This window comes from Drosophila bipectinata, chromosome XL (assembly GCF_030179905.1).
Source record: "Drosophila bipectinata strain 14024-0381.07 chromosome XL, DbipHiC1v2, whole genome shotgun sequence".
Taxonomy (NCBI): domain Eukaryota; kingdom Metazoa; phylum Arthropoda; class Insecta; order Diptera; family Drosophilidae; genus Drosophila; species Drosophila bipectinata.
Genome location: NC_091734.1, coordinates 9,243,150 through 9,265,814, shown reverse-complemented (window position 1 = coordinate 9,265,814; position 22,665 = coordinate 9,243,150). Strand labels below are relative to the sequence as shown.

General features: G+C 35.0%; 1 protein-coding gene across 4 annotated transcripts; it reads right to left on the bottom strand.

Annotated features, from left to right (window-relative positions):
• Positions 1 to 425: 425 nt before the first annotated feature.
• csw (protein tyrosine phosphatase non-receptor type corkscrew) lies at positions 426 to 21,871 on the bottom strand. Of its 4 annotated transcripts, XM_017251077.3 has the most exons (11): positions 21,696 to 21,871; positions 20,075 to 20,262; positions 19,879 to 20,005; positions 6,299 to 6,461; positions 5,157 to 5,336; positions 4,772 to 4,889; positions 3,755 to 4,698; positions 3,585 to 3,675; positions 3,326 to 3,515; positions 2,762 to 3,252; positions 426 to 2,654 (listed from the first exon to the last, which is right to left on the bottom strand). In XM_017251077.3, exons 1-11 carry the CDS (start codon positions 21,707 to 21,709, stop codon positions 2,497 to 2,499), a joined length of 2,664 nt encoding a protein of 887 aa, XP_017106566.2. In that variant the 5' UTR covers positions 21,710 to 21,871; the 3' UTR covers positions 426 to 2,496. The 4 variants fall into 4 exon arrangements, with proteins under 4 accessions (XP_017106566.2, XP_070136589.1, XP_070136657.1 ...); XM_070280488.1 differs by lacking the exons at positions 19,879 to 20,005; positions 20,075 to 20,262; positions 21,696 to 21,871 and adding an exon at positions 11,711 to 13,007; XM_070280556.1 differs by lacking the exons at positions 19,879 to 20,005; positions 20,075 to 20,262; positions 21,696 to 21,871 and adding an exon at positions 6,533 to 6,668.
• Between the last annotated feature and the right edge of the window lie 794 nt (positions 21,872 to 22,665).

Genomic DNA, 22,665 nt, shown 5'->3' with positions numbered 1-22,665 from the left:
ATTGGGTGGATGAACACATGAGTACTTATTGCTCTATCTGAGGTAAAGGGACAGCTCCTCCCTCTTCCCACTTGTGCTATCTCTCAATATCATCTTTTTTCATTTTTGGTATTATTTTTAAGAGAATCTTAATAACTTTTGGTATTATTATTATTTTTTTTTAAGTTTTCTTTAGGCATATCTTTAAGGCTCTTGTGGGTATATAGTTCCGAGTTCCTAACTTGGCTTGGGTTATTGTATCAGTTCGGTATGTTGGTGTTGTTGGTATTTATTTTTAGTATTTATTCAGTATAACTTAAAAAAAAACTGTTTCGAAAACGGAAAAGGCATTCACAATTGAGGGGAAAAACAACATGCACCAGCGAAGAAATTAAAACTGAAAATTATTAAGAAAAAAATAAATGAAATAAAATAAAAGTTTGCCATTTATCGCATACAAAATGTTTATTTTTTTATATATAAATACAAATATAATTTGTGTTTTTATATTTCGTTTTTTTTTTGTTTAGTTTTTTATTCTTTTTTCGGTTTTCTGTTTTGCATTTTCATATTTTGTTTTTTTTTTGTATTATTTTTTTGTTTGTAGATCAAGATGAATAACAATTTAAAGCACTTACAAAAGAAGCATATAAGGTAAAATATATGATAAAATAAAAAATATATATATTTATATATATTAAATATACAATATTACTTAGATTGTTGCCGCTGGTCTACTCCATTAATATTCTTGTTTATTGTTTAAAATATTTTTTTCTGCCTAAAGTGTGTGTGTTTTTTTGGGGGGGTTTTATTATTGAGTTATTTATTCCTGTATATAATTTTAATTTTTTTAATTTTAATTTTAATTTTTAGATTACGAAACAATGCAGCGTCCAAGGTACTGTGCTTATATATTGCATATAGAGTTTGATTTCGCAAAAATAAAATATATATTTTTAATCGTTAATCTTAAAAAATAAAACACACATACACAGAAAGAGCGAGAGAGAGAGACAGATAGAGAGAGATGGAGCGAGTGAGAGAGAGAGGGGGCTAGAGAGGCACACACACATACATACGTACACTTACAAAAATTACTAAAAAAACGTTCATTTAAAATGTAACACAATTGGTAAACTTTATAAATTTTCAAAATAGGCTCTTAAATAAAAAAACAAATAGTTAAGTTTAAAAAAAATTAAAGGGGGGGACAGAGAAGAGTGGAAAGTAGAGGGAAAATTAGGGATATAATAGATACATCTGCCATCCTGCCTGCAAATTGGATTTTTCTTTTTTTTTTTTTGAGAATTCCTATCCTAGGGACGATCTTTCCTACTCTCTAATCTGATCCGATTTGATCCGATCTCTGATCTCTGCTCCTCTGTTTTAAATATATATATATATTATATATATATTTCTGATTTATTTCTGTTCGGTTGGCGGCGGCTGTCCCATCCCGTTCTCATCTGTATCTGGTATCTTATAGCTTTATTTACTCTTCTCGCTGTTACTCGAATCACAATCAGCGCTTTTTCTTTTTTTTTTTCATATATTTGTATTCTATAACTCCACATTCTATAACTTTCCTCAACATTTAAAGCCCTAATATTGTAGTTTTCAAACCATAGGTTGCTCAAAAATAATTTCCCTTTTTCGAAACTCAAAACAAAATTTTGGTGGAATCGGCGATATATATTTTACAATTTTCTTTTGTAAATAAAATTATTAAGTATAAAAAACAATTGCACTTTTTTTGGAAAAAAATTATATATGTTTTCAAACTAAAATTGCACTTTTTTTTGTTAAATAAATTTTTAAAATCTTTAAATGTGTAAATCTTTAAAAAAAAATTTGAATTTCCACCAAAATCTGATTATTATGGAATTTGGGAACAGGCTGCTGCTCTGCCTCTTAAAGTATTTTCAAAAGTTTTTAAAATAAGTTTTGAAATTTTTTTTTTGCTTAAAAAACTAATACATAAATATCGATTTTTGTTTTTTTGGAGCGGGGGGAGGGGGAGGTGGTGGTGCGGTGCGGAGAGGTGTGGTTGTGCGGGTTACACTTACAACATAAAGCGAGACAAAATACATACAATCTAATCACTACACACAATTACACAAAAAAAAAAAACTATAATTTACAATTATTAAAAAAAAAAATTATATCAAGTAATAATAATAATAATAATAATAGTACAACAGTAAAACATAGTCAAGGGTTGTGGGAAGTGGGTTGTTGTTTAATAATTTTGTTTTTTTTTTTTGGGTTTTGGGTGTACGGGTGGGTGGGTGGTGCGTCACAAAATGAAACCCGTTTTGTCTGTCAGTGTATTTCTTTTCTTTTGGGCTTGGCTTGCTTTTTCCTTTCTTCCACATCATTTCTCTTGGCATTTGTTTGTTTTTGTTTTTCTTTCTGTTTCCGGTTTCTGTGTGTGTTTCTATTTCCGTTTCCGTTTCCTTTCTAGTTTCAGTTTCATGTTCGAATTTCGAACCATCCGACTTAGAAATTCATGTGTCATGTTTTGCGCGGCGGCGGCGCTGGTGCTACAATGGATGCCTGTGCATCCACATGGGAGGCGTTCGGTGGAGCATGATGATGATGATGCTGGCCGACAATTGCCGGCGGCATTGGCCGCTGCATCATCATGTCTTTGGGAATGTTTTTGTATTTTGCTGAAAGATGACGGGACTGGTCAGCAACTTGAGTATACCGGCACGCGGTCGCATCGGCGGTGCCGGCTGTTGTTGTTGTTGCTGATGCTGCTGTTGTTGTTGCTTACCTGCTCCTGATGCTCCACCAGCCAGATGCTGCTGCTGCTGCAGTTGATCCTCTCTCTGGTGATGTTTTCGCAATCCAATGCCACCGAGTATAGCATTTATATTGCCATTGCTGCCACCGATACCATTGCTGCTGCTGCTGTTGTTGCTGCTACTGCTGCTGCTGCTCGTGTTGCTGGTGTCCTTGTTGTTGCTGCTATTGTTGCTGCTGATGCCATTGTTGTTATTATTGCAATTGGCCGGTAACGGTGGTTGCTGCTTTCCCGCATGCTTATTGCCAGATCCCGTGCCAGTACCAGATCCCGAACCCGTTCCCGGTCCCGATCCGGCCGATAGGTTGCCAAAACCCATACCCATTCCCATACCCATGCTCGAGTCCGTCGAGGAGCAGGTCGACGGCGTCGATGGCGTCTTACTTGAGGCTAAACTTATGCTAGAAATTGCTGGTGGTAATGGAGATCTTTGTGAATCGTTGCCAATTTCGCCCGTGTACCTTTTAACGAAAGAGTTACCATCAAAAATTAGTATTAAACTTTAAAAGATTTTCAGGTCCAATAGAGACTCACTTGATGTTTGTGTACTCGCGACCCACTTGGAGGCTCTGCTCTTCGGCTCGCTTCCTGGCTATCAAGGTCTGGATGTAATGCTGGACCGCATAGTAAACAAACTTGTACTGGGCCTCGGTTTGGACCAGGCCGGAACGCTGCGAACGAACCATTTGAATGGTACGCTGGATATCGATTTCGGTGTCCAAGCCTATGAGGGGGAGACAAGTTTTGTTAAATAAAGGGCCAGTCTTTAGGGCCAGGTTTAAACTGGACTCACCATTTCGTACAATCTGATCGAGAATCATATCAATCACAATAAACGTGCCAGTACGACCTATTCCCGCCGAACAGTGTACACAAATGGGACCCTAAAAAATACCACCAAGATAAAATCCATAAAAGGTTAGAAGATAAATAATTAGAAGGAGGATCTCAAGGTAGACTTACCGGTTTCTCACCCGCCTGAGCCAACTGACTCTGGCGTGTGTTGACATCCTGAAGGAAGTTGAGAACACAACCCGGATCGGCTGGGACACCGTGATCCGGCCACACCTGGAAGTGATAGTGATAGATCCGACGCGTTGGCTGATCCCGCCACGAGACCAGAAACTCACGTAACGTATAGTCACTAGTCGAGTTCTCGGAGACGCACTGTATCCGCGCCGGACCGAACTGTTCCGTCTTGCCCTCGTCGGGCCAGTAGCGGGCGCACTTCTCCTTGCCGCGCTCATACTCCTTGGTGGTCATCACAATCACCCGTGTGTTCTCCTGCCAGATCATGTTCCAGAAATCCGTCACCGTGTTCACCTGATGGGTGAGCAGACAGCCCTGGGTGGCGATATATGTTTTAAACATTTCCCGCTCCCGTTCGCGCTCTCTCTCCCTTTCTCTTTCGGCCGTCGTACCGGATCCGGAGACAGTGTTACCGCTGCCGTAGGCCGATTCGCCGGAATGCTTTTTAAGCAATCCGGTTAGACAGCCGGCTGCCGGATGATTGGTGAGATTGGTGGGGGTGCCGGGTCCGTTGTTAACACCATTCACGGACCCCGTTATCGAGGGCGAGGAGCTGGCCGAGGATTCGCTGCGTTTGTGCTTGCTCAATGAATCCGATTTGCGGCTGCAGGTGGCACAATTGCTGTACGGCAGGATGGCGCTTTTGACGGCACACTGGACACAGGTCTTGTTCAGCACCTGGCAGTTGGGGCAGTTCCTTTGGGTCTGGGCCGCCGTACAGGCGGGACAACTGGGCACGGAGCTGTTCAAGCTCTCCGACGAGCTGCTCATGTTGTACAGATCCCCATCGGTGGGCAATCGTATGTAGTTGGCATTTATGTACTCCGCCCCGGCCACGCTGTGCTCCACATCCAGCAGCTTGACACGAGTGTGGTCATCTATTTTTGCAAGGAAAATATTATTATTAGTATTGGTTTTGGGTGTGATTTTGTGAAAAAATTGAGAGCTTACATGGCAATATGTTGCGATAACGATTCTTAATGCGATTTTCCGTCTTGTAGCCCTCATTTCGGGAAAAGGAATCCCGACTGTCCTGCTGCAGTGACTCGAACTCTTCCCAAAAGCCGCCCTGAAATAGAAGAATTTCAATTAAAATTGGTCCTTCGAGACAATTAGACTAAAGTATTGGCTGGAATTAGTCCTTTGAGACAATTAGACTAAATTATTAGTAAGAATTTTGGTCCTTCGAGACAATTAGACTAAAGAGCTAGATTTGGTCCTTCGAGACATTTAGACCAAATAGTTCATTTTGGTCCTTCGAGAAAACTTATATTTCTTTAGCCATCCCCAACACTTTCTTATTATTTAAGACATATGTAGTTCCTAGATAACTTACCTTAACTAGCTGCTCCACCCGTGCATTGATTCCGGCTGCTGTTATTCTTGTGGCATTGAAGGGCTGGCGCAGATGCACCACTGAACCGCACGTCTCCACCATGGGATTACGTTTGTAGTGCTCGATCAGTTTCGATAATGTGGCAAAGGATTCACCGCCTCCAACATCGTATTTCTTATCCTGGAATTTTTTGATAGCACAAAAGAACAAAAAAAAACCATTATATTTAATAAATAATGAATATTAAGACAAAGCACGTGGGAATTCGATGGAGCGTTAAATCAAGGGATTAGCTAATAAAATCGAAAACGTGACTGCAATGTCAAAAGTGGGAAAAAGGCCAACGAGACATGTAAATGGCATAATTGCAACTGTAGGTCCGTAAGTCCATAAACCCGTAAAACCACAACCGCAATAACCGCACACGGTCAAAAGTAATAGTGTTTTTTTTTTTGGATGGGGGAATTACATTGAAACTTGATCCAAAGAGATCATTGTTAAGTAGCTGAGAAGCTGAGAAGTCTATGACATTATTCAAAGTGTCTATATTTAGTTTTAAATAAAACTTTGAATAAAAACGAAGAAAACGTAGAAAACTCTCCTGGAATTTCCATCATATTTGAAATATAAATTTTCCGTTTTAAGAAAAATTCCCCCTATTTTTATAGTTTATGGTTTTGTAAAAACTTTTAAATAATGGTACAGTGAAGGTACAAGAAATGGAACAACAAAAACTATAAGGTAATTATAATCTCTTGGCTTTTTTTAAGTGTGGTTTTAGTTCAAACCTTAAGTTAAGTGTAAAAATTAATTTTTTTAATTAAAAAGAGAGTCTTTTTTAAAGAGTTTTCACTGCAAATTTTTAGCCATATACAGTATTGCTAATAAATGCACACGAGTCTCTCGGATGTGGATGTAAGTTACATACAAATACCGTCACACATACACCAAGAGAGTCCAAGGTCAGGCGATGAGGAACTTTACTTTATGGATTTGCTATGGCCAGTAGATGCCCACAACACAACTTTGTTGGCTGGCATCGATTCGTAATTTGTAATTAGCATATTGCATATTGCAATAATGCTAATATTTTCAAGGAAAATGAGGTGTTTGACAAAACCATAAAAATAATCAAAACTTACCTGCCATCGGATCATGACATGGGTTACTTTGTCGTCCGTACGCACGGATAAAACGAAATCGCCGGGTTTACTTTGAGATTCACGGACGAGAAACGAACCATTCTTGCCACGCTCCAGTATCAATTTTTCTGCTTCCTTGCCGGAAAGATTTCCATGAAACCATCTATAAAAAAAAATAGATGCAATAATTAATAGATTAATACAAGAATTTTATAAGAAATTTAATGCTTATACCTATTATTGGATTAACTGACTAAGTGACTAACTGATTAAATGATTAAATGACTAACTGTCTAACTGACTGACTGACAAAATTCAATAACCCGAGAGTGCCTGACTGAGAGACTACGTGCTCGCTTGAAATGCAATTACAAACTATACGAAACTATATGGGCGCATGTTTGAGAAGCGCGCAAAAGCGCAAAATACGAGTGCTATAGCACCAATAACAACAACAACAGCAATTACAACAACATCAACCACAATACCAACAAAAACAACAACACAAATAAGTAGGAACCAGGCAGTGCAAATACAAATCGAATCTATAGCTACAGTAGAGCATCGAAAGATTGCAAAGTTTTCAAATATTTAAAGGGCATTTTTTTTATAGAATTATAATAAGTTTTAGGCTTTTAAATTATAAAATTTTTAGAGTTTTAGAGTTTGATTCTAAACTTGAGCTTCCTAATTCTTTAACTTTAGTTTAAGATTTGTAGTATTTTTTCCAGTATTGTATCAGTATTTATAAAATAATTCCAAAACTTGATCATCATAGTAACACTCCCAATCATTAATAATATTTCTTACATAAATATATTATAATATTTTAGTGTAAGTCTTTTTAAACCAAAAGGTTTTCATATATTATTTCAGTATTTTATCAGTATTTTACAGTATTTCCCTATTTTTTTCAAAAAGTATGTCAATGGTTTATGGGTATTTTTTTAAAGCCCAAGACTTAATATATATAATAGATCTCTAAAATGTATTTTTTGTGATTGCCTTTTAAATGAATTATAAAACTTATCGATAATTATCGATTTTTTTTGTTAAAAACTCTTAGAAAAGCACGTAATAGATGTTGACCTGTAAAAATAGGTTCACACTTGCACAAAAAAAACGAAGAAAACAGTCAAATGCAAGGCGACAATAACAATAACAAAAGCAACAGCATTAGCAATACCAATACCAATAACAAATATTGGAAAAAAAAGCAAAGCTGTAGAGGGGTAGAGAGCAAAAAAACACGCATACGCCGTGTGGAAAAGTGCAAGTTGAATCAAAGCCAGAAAGCTGCTTGAAACTAAAGTCGAAGCTCAAAAGTGAGACCTGGACTTATAAGTCGACTCGTCTGACTTGACAGACTTGAGATTGCCATCGATAAATTCGTTATTTAGCTAGTTTCTGTGCAATTCGAATTGAAGTTGAATTTAAGGTGATGACATAGAAAAAAAAAAAAAATAAAAACAAAAAATCTCTAGAAGTCTAGAAAAAGTCGTCTGCTTTAAAGAAGCTCAATGTTGCACTGCTTGTGGGAAAAATGATATCAACTTATTGAATGACATATATATTTTTTTGTGAAATATTTTGGACAAAAGTTCATTGATTTTGTGCGTTTTTTTTTTGGTTACGCTTTGTTTTACCTTACCACCAACTATTTTGCATAAATAACACTAACTTAAAAAACTTGCTTTGAATACCATTAACGACCCATGTGCTTGCTATTGTTTGCTTCTTCGTTTACCCCGATTTTGAGTTCGTTGGCAGCAAAAAAATACAAAAAATAAAAAATAAAATAAAATACAAAATAAATATATCTAAAATACGGAATTCGAGCAAATTCTAGCATACTAACAAACATACTTTGTTGTCCTTAAGAGGTCGTAGATATCATAAAATATTTCATCAAGACTTGGGAGTTTGATTTTTGATTTGGTATTGATTGGTATTCTATATACTCATGTTTTATGTATTTGAAGTTCTATTAAATAAAAAAAAAAATCAATACATCTTCCGTATGCGAGTTTTTCTATTAATAGAAATTCATGTAGAAACAATTAACATTACACATTAGAGCGTGCCACACACAGTCGTGCATTTCAATGCTTTTCGTTTGTCTCTTTCTCTCTCCATTTTTTCTATATATATATATTTTTTTTTTAATATAATTTAGCTTGTTACAGATTCAAGGTGAATTTGGTAATGATAAGAATCAGTTTATAAGGTTTATTTTTAGTAAAATGAATAAAACGGAAGTGAAAACCTACGACAAGCAGTTGAAGAAGACAGGTTACTTGTCATTACAACAAAACTGCTTGAAATTCGTTTAAAGCAGTCTCTACATTACCTACTATTAGTAATAATTTCCGTTCTTATGGAATTGCGCATTCTTCAAGATGATTCAAAACAAAAACACACACATGGAATATTTTATATTTTTTTTATATGGAAAGGTTCTCAATATTTATTTTTGGTCCAAGTCTACTTATTAGCACATATCGCTGTGTTGCTTTTTAGTCGATCGTTTATTTGCGATCGCAATTTCATATTCATACCCTCTGACATCCAATCCCAAATATTCAATCAGATCAGATCCTTTGTGTCATTCTCCACCCAGTTTTCAATGTTGATCTTTAATTTTAGCAGTGTGACGATAATACTTGAAAATTTTTACAACGTCTCCACTGTCTGCCAAAAATATAATATCAACTGAATTATTATCAGAAGTACGGAGTACGTCAGTGAAAATTTCACAACTTTTTGCATCATTTACAGTTACACTTGCATTTATAAATAAAACTTCTTTTTTTTTTTTTTAATTTTTTTTTATGCATACGAAGGAAGCTGGGGAGCCATTCATGAAAGCGTAAGCCTTTAAGGTCAACAAACAGATTTACATGAAAAGTGCGCAATTTTTTTCGTTCGTTCGTTTGTCAGCGTTTTATTTACTTATGCTTATTTTTTTGTTTTGTATTTTTGTGCTTTTTGTATGCCAACGCACCTGGAAAAAGGCGGCAGCGAAACAGGTTGTAGAGGGAGCTGACGCCGCCGGCTTGCCTTCGTTTAATTAACTTAAATTTTTTTTTTTTTACTGGGAAAGTCATCAATCTTAACAGCTTGATTACAAGCTCCGCCATTTTCACCCACTCCCCAAGCAGTTCAAGGACTCCATAAAGCAAGCAGTTATATGATCATAGTTTTTGGAAAATTTGATATTTTCAAAAAGGGTCTTTCCATTCAGAGCATCTGAGAAACTGAGCATCTTTTGCATGAATTTGCAAAAATTAAAGCGAATTTATTTGATCAGTCACAGCAAATAAAGAAAAAACAGAAAAATACGAAAGGTAAATGCAATTTGTTGTGCAATGGAAAAAAAAAACGGAAATATGCAAAACAGAAGTCATTACAACAAATGTGTGAGTTTATAAATTGTTAATCAGACATATGGCAAAAAAAAAAGGTGTATTTTTTTAAAGGGAAACTAATGGGGGCCCGTTGTAGAACCCCATTGTTGACCTAGTGAAGTGACGAGACAACACCGGAAATCATCAGACTACAACTTTTATAGTTATATTGCCAAATCATTGGCCGATCGTTAAAGATGATTTATAATGGCCAATAAAGATAATCAAAAATTGTGCAATTTAACTTAAAAAATCAAAAATTTGTAAAGTTGCTAACTATTTAATAAAAAATAAATATTTGCCAGAGTATAATGAATCAATTCGCGATAAAGATCAACATAAATAACAATTCCAATTCAGGCTCAAACGAAAGTCGAAGATAATTTATAAGCATATGCATAGATATTCCATATACATATGTAAATATAATTTTTGGGAAATGTGCGAATTGAGAATTCTTCGACTTAAGCGACTGCCCACACAATAAAATATAAAAAGAGACAGTTAAGGAAAGAAAGTCGAAGATGTGATACACTTTTTAAAACAATCGGGAACTAAACAAACATTAAAGTGGTGACCCCGATGAGGATAACAAACCCTCTTAGGTAAGGATATGACTATAGATTTTTTTAGAAGGATAATCAGTTTAAAAAAATATTTAAAGAAAATATTTAAATTATTTAAGGATATAATACACTTAAAAACACTTAAGACCTTCAAACTAAAGGATCATCAAGTGGTGACACCGATCAGGATAATCAAGGCTAAGTCTATATATTTTTCTTCAAGTTACAGTAACCTCTTAATAAGAGTAATCAAATAAATAAAGACCCACAAGACACAAAGCCATGATAATAAAGACAAAAAAGGTAAAAAAAAATTCCAAAGATCCACAGATCCCAGAGAAGGTAAATGAATTGGAATCTCCTAAAGAATGTAGACAGTACAAACATACGCTGGCAGTATGAAAAGATAATAAATCCAAAGAAAAAGATATCATGTTGCAGAGATCAAGTTCCCCTGAAAACTGGAGTGCGTAATTCTTAGATACTCCTATATATACATTTTTTTACAGAATACCTTTCAAATCAATAAGACAACAAGTCAACAAATGGCTTAATTGAGTGAGGGGGTGAGAATTGGTGTGTCTCGAGTTGTATGTTTATATTCCATATATGAAAAGCGATCTAAACAGATCCATTCCCATTCCAATTCCAATTCCCCTTCATTCATATTAGAATGTCAATTTACGACTCTCGGAGGGAGATTGGATTGCTTGTTTTTGTCATTTTGTGATTTGCGTAAATATTTACTCATTTTGCGTGGCAATTTCGAACACATGACAATTTCTGTTGTTTTTTTTTGTGTGTGTTTTTCAGCTCTCTGCTCAGTGATTGCTTCCCTTATTAGGGTTAATGCTAATGGGCAGCAGATTGGACCCAAATTTTGGTTCCCCTCTAGCCTCCAGAAATCTTTCAAAAATGTGTTTACTTCTCTATAGACATGTGACTGGGCAAGAGGCTCTAGGTCTTGAGGTTTGTCTTAAAAAAATATAAATAATTTTCCAAATGTACCTTCAGTAAATTACTTTAAATAAAAAATATAAATTTATGGTTTAAAAAAAGATTTTAAAGCTTAAACAAAATATACTACAAAAATAGAAGCTTGAAAACTAAAAGTTGTAACACTTTTCTTTGTAAAATATTGTAAATATTTTAAGAGTCTATATATTTTGTAGTTAAAGAAAAACCCTTTAATAGACCTTGCTTTTGATTTATTTTTTATCACCTAATTTATATATATTTTTTTTTTGTAGCAAATTAACAACTCGCACTCTGATAACAATTAACATTTAATTTCGCACGCGCCCCAAATCATTTAATCGCGATTCGTTGACGTTGTTTGCTTGCCTTTTAGATTTTTTATTATTATTGTATGATCATAAATATATATTATAAATATTTTTTATGGTTTTTATTAATTTTTATTGTTAACTCCGACTTACTTATAGCCGTGAAGCTGAAACCGCATATTGGCCAAAAGGCATAGGGTGCTCTCGGAGCCAGCTCCTCCGAAGGGGGCCGGAAACTGGGGCGGCGTGGCTGACCAGGAGGTGGGCGTGGCCGGATATGAGGCATATGTGGGCGGGGCAGGACTGGCGGACTGATGATGATGATGCAAGGATTCCTGGGATGAGGAATTCGAATGACAGGCAGATGGCTGGGCGGATAGTGTTCGGCGTTGATTATTTTGACTTTGGTTTCGATTTGAAATGGAATTTGGTTGATTTCTGGCCACGCCCCTTATTATTTGGGCCAGTTCGTCGTGCGTCATGCAATTGCCAGTGGAAGGTGTGGATATATCCTCCGATATATCGTCCTTTTCAAGTGGCACTGACTTCCGTTTGCCGGACTTTGTTTTCGTTCGTTCCCTGGACTTTTCCACCTTACTGCCATAATGAGCCTGAATAGCTCTTTCGTATTCAAAGTTTCTTTGCTTATTATAGGCATTATTATTATTCTGACTTAGATTATTATTATTTATGTTATTGTTATTATTATTATTATTGTAGACTTGTTTCTCTTGAAGTTTGTGGTTAACCACACTGGACAACTTTTCCAGGCACTTGTTGAACAGCATTTTGATTTTTTTATTTTTTAATTTCTTCACTTGACACGCACTTTTAAAAAATAAATGTAAAAAACTTCCACAACAGCGGGGAATAATGCGTTGTTGTTTTTTTGTTTTGTTTTTGAGAGATGTATATATTTTTTATTAGCTATTACTTTATTTATTTTTTTGTTTATGTAACAACTTGCCCACACACTCACTCAGAAAACTAGTATTCTTGTTTTTTATATTTTCGCCGCTTGTTTGTTTTTGTTTTTTGTTTTGTTTTTTTTTTTTATTGATCTTAGTCAGCTCGATTAAGGTGAAATGTCTATAGTTTCTATAGTATTGTTTTTGTTTATTTATTTTATTGCACAATTTTCTTAAGAGCCGACAACAGCTTCTTTTCATACGACTTCTTCAAAGGATTTGTGGTTTTACAAATAGTGGTTGTTGGAGAATTCTTTTGGATTTTCTGAGCCTTCAGAGCCTGTTCCTGTTCCTCCAGACGTAGTTGTGCCGTCACCAAATGTTCCAGGACAAATGTAGATGAAGGCATAATTCGCGTAATATTCAAATAAAAAAAAATTAAGTAACAAACAAAATACGTAAACTGCTTGACGCGATTTTTATAATAAAACTGCTTGGTAGAGGCGACGTGTTAACTCGTTGGACCGCAACTCGAGAATGAAGCGCCAGCTGCCGGGTCTGAAGCTTTTTGCCTTCGATTCTTAGCTTGTTTTTGCCTCCTCAGTCTCGGTGCTCTCTCGTTTCTCCGATTCTCCGGTCTCCGGGCTCCGGCTCGGTTCTCCGATCTCAGATCTTTTCCAGTGGGTTGGATTGTGGGTTGATGGTGTGTACTGGTGGCTTGCCTCCGTTCTAAGCTCTGGCGTATGAATGAATCTTGTACGTTTCTGGACGGCGCTTTTTGTTTTTAAATCGGTTTTTAACCTGCTCCGGTGTTCTGGTTAACCCTTCCTGCTAATCTTGACATGGAATACATATAGTATGCATTTATTGGTTGGGGATTTTCTGACGACAACAAACGACATTGATAAGCAGTGGGCGTGTGTGATGCTTGATTTTTGTAGATCCTCTTAATAAAGGTACAGCTTTAAACTGCTTTACAGATTATATCTCTTAAGTATTTTAAGGCACATTCTTAACCTTTTTCTTAACAAAGAATACTGCTTTCATATTTATCTTTTTAAAAACTCCTTTCTAGATTAAAAAGAAATGTCTTCCTGATTTGATATCTTGGGTTTTTTTATCAATTGAAAGTAAATTCTATATAATTGATACAAAAATTCAATTGATTTTCATTTGGCGCCACTTGGGTTTGTTTGTTTTTTCTGCTTTTGAAAGTTGTTCCCTCCTAACACTTTTACTTTAATTTTCATAAAGTGAGAGTGCGACGGCTCTAGGCTTTTTCAGTATTTTTTTGATGACTGTACCGCCGCCTGCCTTGCCGACATGCCGCCTGCAGGGATGAATCACTGCTTGAATTCATCGTAATCAGAATCCGAATCATATACATTTCAATAATAAAAATAAATAAGAAAAAAAATAAGAAAGAACAAAAAAAAAGGCAAAAACACAGAAAATTAATTCCAAACCGAAAATGGTCATTTCGTGATATGAGTGTTGTGCTTCTGTTTTTGTTGCTGCTGGGTTGTAAGAAAAAAAAAAATAAAATACGAAAAGCGTTTTAAGCGCCGTCTGACTGTCCGTTTGCCTGCCACCGGAAATGAAACTGAAACCGCACGGCAACAACTACAATTCTGGCGGTCATCTAGGCGAGGAGTTTTTTTTTCTACAGGGGTTTTCAAAAGCGGGGGGCGGTAGGAGGAGATACTACTTAGCTTGAGCTAGCCCGATCTATAGCGCTCTTACAGCGCAGGCGCGCAGACGTCAGAGGAGCGAACGTGCCCAGCATACTTTTTGGCCAAAACAACAGCTCAATTCTGGTGGCAGACGTGCGACCAAAACACAAAAAAACACTAAAGTACAAAAAACAGAACCCAACACCTCCAATCTGATGACAAACTATTTAGTTTTTATTTTTCCTATATTTCGTCATTGGTTTTTATTTGGAATCAGAATAAAGGAACTTTGGATATGAAAATTTTGAGAACTTTCGATATTCTTTTTAAAAGAAAAAGGGTGTGGTTAGGGTTAGAAACTATTTGAATTTTTAATTCAAAGAATAGTTTTGGGAAAGGAAGAATGTTATATAAGCGAAAAATTAACTATCGGAGAAATGAACACATGAAAAAATGAACAAAAAAGGTAAAATGAACACAAGAAAAAATGAACTCATGGAAAAATAAACAAACAAAGAAATGAACACATGGAAGAATTGAAAAATTAACCAAAAGACCCATAAATAGACGAACAAATGAATAATCACTCAAAATGAACACACAATCGAATGAAAAAATGCAAAAATAATCAGTGACAAAAGAATAAAAGAACAAATAAACAACTATATGGAATTCCAATTAAAAAAAACTCTATTAATAGCCATAGATCAAAAGCCGTATGACCATTTTCATTTAAATGAAAGAACACAAAATGCATATTAAAGCCACATGATCATATTCACGAGTTGCAGCTGGAGAAGCATAAATCAGGTTGGGGGAAAACCCCCATGAATGTAAGTAGAACATTTGCATGCATCAATGCGAACAGGATGGTGACCAGATCCGATGGAAAACCACACTAAAAACTAGGTCTCCGAGGGTTGCGAGGAGGTTCCTATACATAAGAATAATGGAATAATTCAATATATAGAGGATTACTCATAAAACTATATCTTCAATCTTCCAGCTTAGCAACCTTTAGGCATCCCGAAATAAAAATCAGGGAGTGGGCTTCAAAAGCACAAAATAAACATAATTTATTGTTAATAATTAAAGCTTAGGCTATTAAAATGCCAACCACACACGTGACTATGCGACTGTCAAGCCGTTTTCGGTTTAAGGTACATATTTTTAATTTTTTATAATTTTTTGGTTTGCGAGGCGAAGCCTAAAGCGTGCCGGTCGGAAGTATAATCCAAAAATGGGTTAGCCAGTCAGGGAATTGATAACCAAGGACTGAGAAATCTATGCCGATTATGAAAGACTCGAATGGAATCGAACACACCCACTCACATTGCAGCCATAAGGAAGCAGCAGTTAAGAATATGAACAAAATTACAATTCTCGTATTTTTGATGGACGATTCAAGATGGGGTACTCCTCTTATTGGATAATATCATCTATTGGATATTGATAAATATTAAATAATTAGCGGGTGTCATATGAGGGTTTCTAGTTACATATAGTTATGACTGGGGTGTGTGTTTGGGTTTCCCCAGTTCCTGGGATGGGAGATTTATGAGATTGCCTCTAGAACATTTTCCATGCCCTACCTAGCCGAAACTATATATCTGCCAAGATTTACGATAACTGGCTATATAAATTAGAGGGAAATTACTGGATCAGTAGATGGAGCTACGTGCGTTTAGACATGTACTCGTATAATTTACTTTTTTTTGTGAGTAATTCATTAGGTCCACGGGGGACTTACTTAACTTTAAAGGCGAAAAAGATTTCCTTTTTTTTTCAAAGGAAGTTTTTTATTTTTTCTTGTTTTTTTTTGTTATGAAACAGTTCATTGGCCTGCTGGGTAAGCCAATTTCGATTTTCATCCTCCGAACCCCCTGACAGATCCATAACCATATCCATATATCCCCGCCAATACCATTTATTGTCTCTCTCAACGTTCGGTGGGTTCTTTGTTTTTTTTCGATGATTTTTTTTTCTGTTGTTTTTTTTGTTCCAAAGGGGTTTACCTGAATAAATAATTAAGGAACGGACGCATTTGCGGTTCGTGCCGAGAGCTTTAAATTGTCGTTCTCAGAGGGCACTTTATAGGATACCAAATATAACGATCATCTCCAATCTGCGTATATATCTGAGAGTATATATATAGGTATTTGGTATACGTGCGTTTTGTAATTCAGTTCAGAAAAAACGGGAAAGAACACACAGGGTTCTAATAGTTTCAAATTATCTAGAAATTATCTTTAAATTTGAATTCTTATATCTACTCATCTGAATTTTAATTAATCTTGTAATTACAATTCTCAAAAGCCACAAGTTTCAAGTATTCAATATTCGATTAGTTGGCGGATAATTAATGTAACTCGTTGAATTATATAAGTCACAATTCCAGATCTATTTTGATAGAGCTCCAGGTACAGTTGTGCCGTACAGATTATGCAGTATCATTATTTCGAACTGGGCTATATAATCAAATTGTCTGTTGGTTCTACGAGGGATGAGACTACATACATCCTATACTCTATGATGCCTTAGATTTAGCTTCAAAGATATAACCAGTCTGGTGCTACGTGTATGGCATTTATAAGGCATTTGTAGGCTTGTCTTAATGGCGAAAATTGAAAGCATTTAGCATTTCAGGCACTTGAGATTCTGATTGATGAGCTTGGCAGGGTTGCGAGGCAGGGTTAGGGGGCACTGGGCGTTAAACAGTGGACAGTGGGCGGGGCTATATAGTATTATACAATACACAAAACACACATATTTCCAAGTTTGAAATTGAAAAGTTAATTGTGCAACTGATTGTTGTTTATTTAAAAACAAAGATTGAAGAAAGTGCTCGAAACTAAAGCAATTAATTAAATGATCATTTTTTTTTTAATTGCAACGTTTAAGTGCAAGTGGCGGGCAGGTAGGTACTCAGGTGGGTAAACAAAAATAAATAATAATAAGTGAATGATTTTCCACAACAATCCCCTGGACAGAGACAATCACAGAATTCCGACAAGATTAAAGTTCAAGACTGACATTTTCAAATTGAAAAATATCTGGAAAAAGTTTTTTCCGAGATACATACTACTATAAACTAGTAGTATTTATGATGAAATCTTGAGATATACAGAGTAGCTCGTGAAAATATTTAAAAAGCTATTTCACTAATGAGAGTTGTAAACTTTTAAGAGTTATTCAAAATATTTTACAAAACATTTCCATTTTTTGTACATTCTTTTTTTAAGCTTGCTAACAAAGCTTTTGAGTTCAAAGCCGAGAAATTATATTATTTTGTGGGTGAATAATTTCTAATTCCACTTAACACAGCCAAGCCACCCACTCAGTCACACCACCCACTCACTGGCTCACTCACTCACTCACTCACCTGTTGATCACTCATACACTGAAACAAATAGGCATTTATAATATATATATACACCCACAAATTGGTAACCATACAAGCATATGCATTGTTTGTTTTTTTTACAACCCACACGCGCAAAATATTTTTGTTATTTATTGTATTTCTTGGTTATTAATTTTTTTTTTTGCCTTTTTGTGACCGTTGTCAAATATTTTACGAGATCCCTCTTTCAATTCTTTCTTTCAGTCTTTCTTTCTTTATTGTCTTTCTTTGTAAAGTGCATTTTCCGCATCCTAACGGAAAGGTCAGCTACCTCTGATGACCACGCCTCCCTTGGTTCTCCGCCTATATTTGGTTAAGAAGCACTTTTTAAAAATACCCCAACCGTTCTTAACTTGGTCGAAAAAGAAGCTTTACTTCTAAAAGTTTTACATATTTTGTATTATTAATTAAACATAACAAATAGTTATTTTTGATGAAAAAAAATCCTATTATAATCTTTAAGAACATTTAAGATTCTTCTCAATCAAAAGCTTTTAAAAATTCCTCCCTAAAACCCTGTGACGTTTACCGTTTTTTTTGTTTGTACCTGATTTTATTTTTAAAACCTCTCGATCACGGGCTCTGTTTTATTTTTAAACTTAAGAAGGTGTTGCATTCATTAATTGCTCACCCAATCGATCTGAGAGTGCGAGTGCCGAAAAAAATCATTTGATTTCTGATTCGAGTACGAGATGACGTCAGTAAACAAGGTTTTTCGCATCATAATTATTTTATTTTTGGGTTCTCGATGAGGGTTCTGTTTTAATTTAAGCCCCGTAGCACGTCATTGGGGCACAAAAGTGGGTAAATTAAAAAGTTGGCCGTAAATTAAAAAAGACGATCCCAAAAGCATTTATTTTGCATAATAAGAACAAGAACAAAAATCTGGTTTACGAATTATTTCATTTTCAGAAGGTGGTTCCAATAGGTTTTAAATATAGTTTAACTTTAAAAATATAATAGTTCTTTAAATTTAAAACTATTTACAATAAATCTCTAATTTAAAACCCGTCTGGATATGATTTATTTTATTTATAAAAATATTATTTCCCATTTTTCTCAATCACTATTTTTTTCTCAGTGCCTATCTAACAGCTCTAGTGCAGCATTAACAGTGACATTAACAGCTGTTGGTTGGCTAACAGCGCACGCATCAGCAGACAGCGCGTCTGCAATCGCACTCACACACACCCAACCAATGACATACATGTGCGTGTGATTGCGTATACGCCATGGTGTCTCTTCATAAACAAAACAACATAATTTGTGCTGCTTCTGCTGTTGTTGCTGTTTATTTACGCTTTCTGATTTTAATGCATTTGCCAACAGCTGTTTTCTAAATAAACGAAAATGCTTCCCCTCCAAAAAAAAGACTGTAGTGGCGCCTTTTCGCCCCCTAAAGTAAAATCCTTATTCATCAAAGTATTTGGAAACTAGGGTAAATCGCTTAAATATTGCTTATAAACAAGATAAATGAATACAAAGTAAGCAAATACAAAATGGGGAAAATGAGAATAATTTATCCTTGAGCAGTGCGATATCAACAATTGGGTCAAGGGCTATAAAATGCAGAGATAGGCACTATGGAGGTTGATTTGATTTGGGGCTTGGGTTGGTTTTGCGGTGAACTATTTTACTTTAGAGGATGTTGTATATTAGGGTAGTATTTTGTATATAGTATATAGGAATATTAAGTTTTTGTAGAAAAAACATTAAAAGAAAGACAAATGGCTTTCCTTTATAGAATAAATATTTATTTAACTTTTAATAACTTATATAAGGCTATAAAAGGTAAACATAAACCATATAAACTTATACATATTTCCATATGAGGCAGAAATGATATATTATAATGATAGTTTTATTGTTTTTAGACACTTTCCTGTGAATTTGGTTTTTATTATTAATATAACCTTTACATTTCAAAATACCTTATATAAGAATGACAAAATGCCTCCTAAATAATTAAGAAAGGGAGCTCCCAACTTAATATATCCAACATATAAAGTATATATATGTTTTCTTCATATATTTCATTCCAAAATTGCTCCTAGAAGTACTATTTCAAGGTATTTCTGTATTTTCTGGATTTATAATATGTCTTAATACCTATTTATGCAAAAAATACTCTCTCTTAATAAATGAAAGCCATTTTTTATGGATCAAAACTCTATAAAAGTACCCTAATTATAAAAGGAAACTTTATAAACTCTATAAAGCTCTCTAACTTTTAAAAAATGTTATAATATACAACAGCATTCTATTATCTTAGCTTTAAACCATATTATCCAATTACAAAAGTATTATTATAATATCATAAAATAATCCCCGACTTACCTTTCCGTGGTGGGTTCGGCACAGATCAGCGGCTGCTTCAGCTCGATGGCCTGGCCATTCTTCTCCTTCAGCTCCCCATTTTCCATATAGTATTGTACCAGTTCCGGCAGTGTGGCGAACTTTTCACCTAAAAAATTGTAAATTTTTTAATTAATTAATAAATGTGTATATTTTATTAAAGTATGATCCTACTCACCGCCGTAGAGATCAAAGAAATCGCCATTGTTTTGAATTTTGATGTGGGTCACCTCGTTCCCGCGGCGCACGGAGAGCGTGAAGGCGCCCGGATTCGAGGAGGAGAGGCGGGCAAGGAAGGATCCATCGAAGCCCTCGTCCTGTAACAGTTTCTCAGCTTCGATGCCAGATATCGTTGGGTGGAACCATCTAATAAGTGGGTGGGTTAATATTTAGTAATTAGTTTAAGATAATAGAAATTTTTGGGTTTATTTCAAGTTTTTAAAGGATTAAGGATCAGGGTCATGAAAATGTTGGTTTTATTTGGGTTCTAGTTTATGGGCAGTCGTTTTTAGTTCTATATATTTTGGAACCAACTAAAAAATACTATAATACTTTATAATAATAAACATTTTATGAAGAAACCTATTATAATAAAAATAATAACCAAAGTATTTTCATTTAATAACAAATTCTGGTTTTATTTAATTTGTTTTCTTAATTTTTTAGTTAAAATAAATTTTATTTCATGATTATTCGTTTAATAACATTAACATAACAATCAACTGAATATTTTTATTAGAAAAACAATAATTCAAATAATAAACTAAAATTCTTCTGAAAAAGTAATTCCATTTTTTAAGACCCTTTCATAGATAAGCTTTATTACTTTAGTTGATTAAATACTCTATTTTTTTAATGAATAAACAAGTCGTAAAAAAAGACACTTTAAATCCCCAAAAGAATCGAAATATAAATTTTGTCCAATTAGGGCCTCCTAAGCGCACGCACATGTTTCTTTTTCTCTTGGTGTAGCTAAGGTAACAGGTATTGGAGTACCTAGGTCAGGGAAAAGGTACCCCGCCTGGGGAAGGACAGGCCCTGCCCCACACACCCCACCCCCCACCTTTTCCACACATCATGCAGAGAGTGTACACCTCAACCAGGTGAAACCAACAACAAAAAAAATTAAATAAAAAAGAAATGAAAATGAAAAAAAAAAAACAGAAATACGTGAGTACTATTTCCTTGGGTGTATCTCACAGCTGCCCAGCAACAGCTCAACAGCTGGAGGTGTAGAGTAGCAGTTTTTTTGTATTTGGGTCGTAAAAGGGGGGGAGAAAGGGGGGGAAATGGGAGGTGTAGGGTGGTGTAGGGAGAGAACGGACTGTAACCGTAAAATGTAAACTGTAAACCGTAAACTGCAATCGCAATTGCAACTGCCACTGTTTGTTGCATCCACGGCCACACAGCTTACAGATGACGGTGCTGGTGTGGGTTCACGTTCGGCACCTTATTGCACTTTTTATCTCAGAAATTTTTGTTTCTGTTTTTCTTTATTTTTTTTTTTTCATTTTTTTTTTGTTGTTTTTTTTTTTTGCTCTGCCTTTACTTATACATATGTAAATAGCCCAGTTGGGAGCGTGTGTGCCAGTGTATGGTGTGTGACGAAGTGGGAGGGGGGGGCGGTGGGGCGGGTAATGTGTGTACATATGTGCCTCGCATACACACACACACACACACACTGGCATTCGCTCACACTCGCACACACACACACAGATACACTCTCGGTCGAGCAGCAGAGCAGCGTGCGCGAGTATGTGTGCGTGTGGGCACTTTGTCGTACTTCCTATTGGATTTACCTTCGCGATGACATTTTCTTATTGAAGGCGCACTTAAAAAATAAATAATTGTTACACTTAACGGAAAAAAATGAAACTTATACGTAGATGCTTTGCTTAAACTTATTTTTACGGTTGGTTTTTAGATACAAAAAAAAACTATGATGTGACCGTAGTGGGGCAGCCGAAAGATACCACGAACCCACAAGGCAGTGTGACCCCGCGATACAAAAAGGTTTACGCTTTCCCTGTTTTACAACACTGATTTGAGCGAACTCACAACACTTAAATACCGGAAAAATACCATATCCGTTTCCGTTTTAATTTTAAATTTGAGCTTTCAGTTAATTTTTTGATATCCTCCCATTTAAAATATCATTTCAAGTGTTTTTTTTTTGTTTGTTTTTATTTAAGCAATTTAAAAGTTGTTCGGTTTGTCATTTGTTGTTTTTGTATATAGAGCATTGCATTGCATGTATACATAGAACTATGTATGTATTTTTGTGTTGTCGTTTTCCTTTATTCCTTTTTGTTTCCTTTTTTTACTAATTTATCAAATAAATATAATTTCCATTCTAGACGACATATCCCGTTTCCGTTTTTCGTTCGACTTTAACATGGACTCTTTTTTAAATAATTTACAAATACACATACAATTAGGGGATTCCATTTCTTAATTCATTTTTATTTTTATCATATTGTATGATTTATATAGCCTTTGTATTTTTTTTCTGTTTGTTTTACTTTAGCTGAGACCTAAAAAAAAGTCATATTCCATTTGAATTATGCATTTTAGTAAATACGTTTTCATTTCTTTTATGTTTTGTATTTCTTATAAAGCGCGACCTTATGTGATATACATTTAAATATAATGTATATAAAGTCGTAAACATTTATGCATTATTTTTTGTATTTTTTTTGTTGGTTTTTCATTTGTTTTTTGTTTTCATATATAATTTTTGTTTTGTTTTAGGTATGTATGCATATTGTT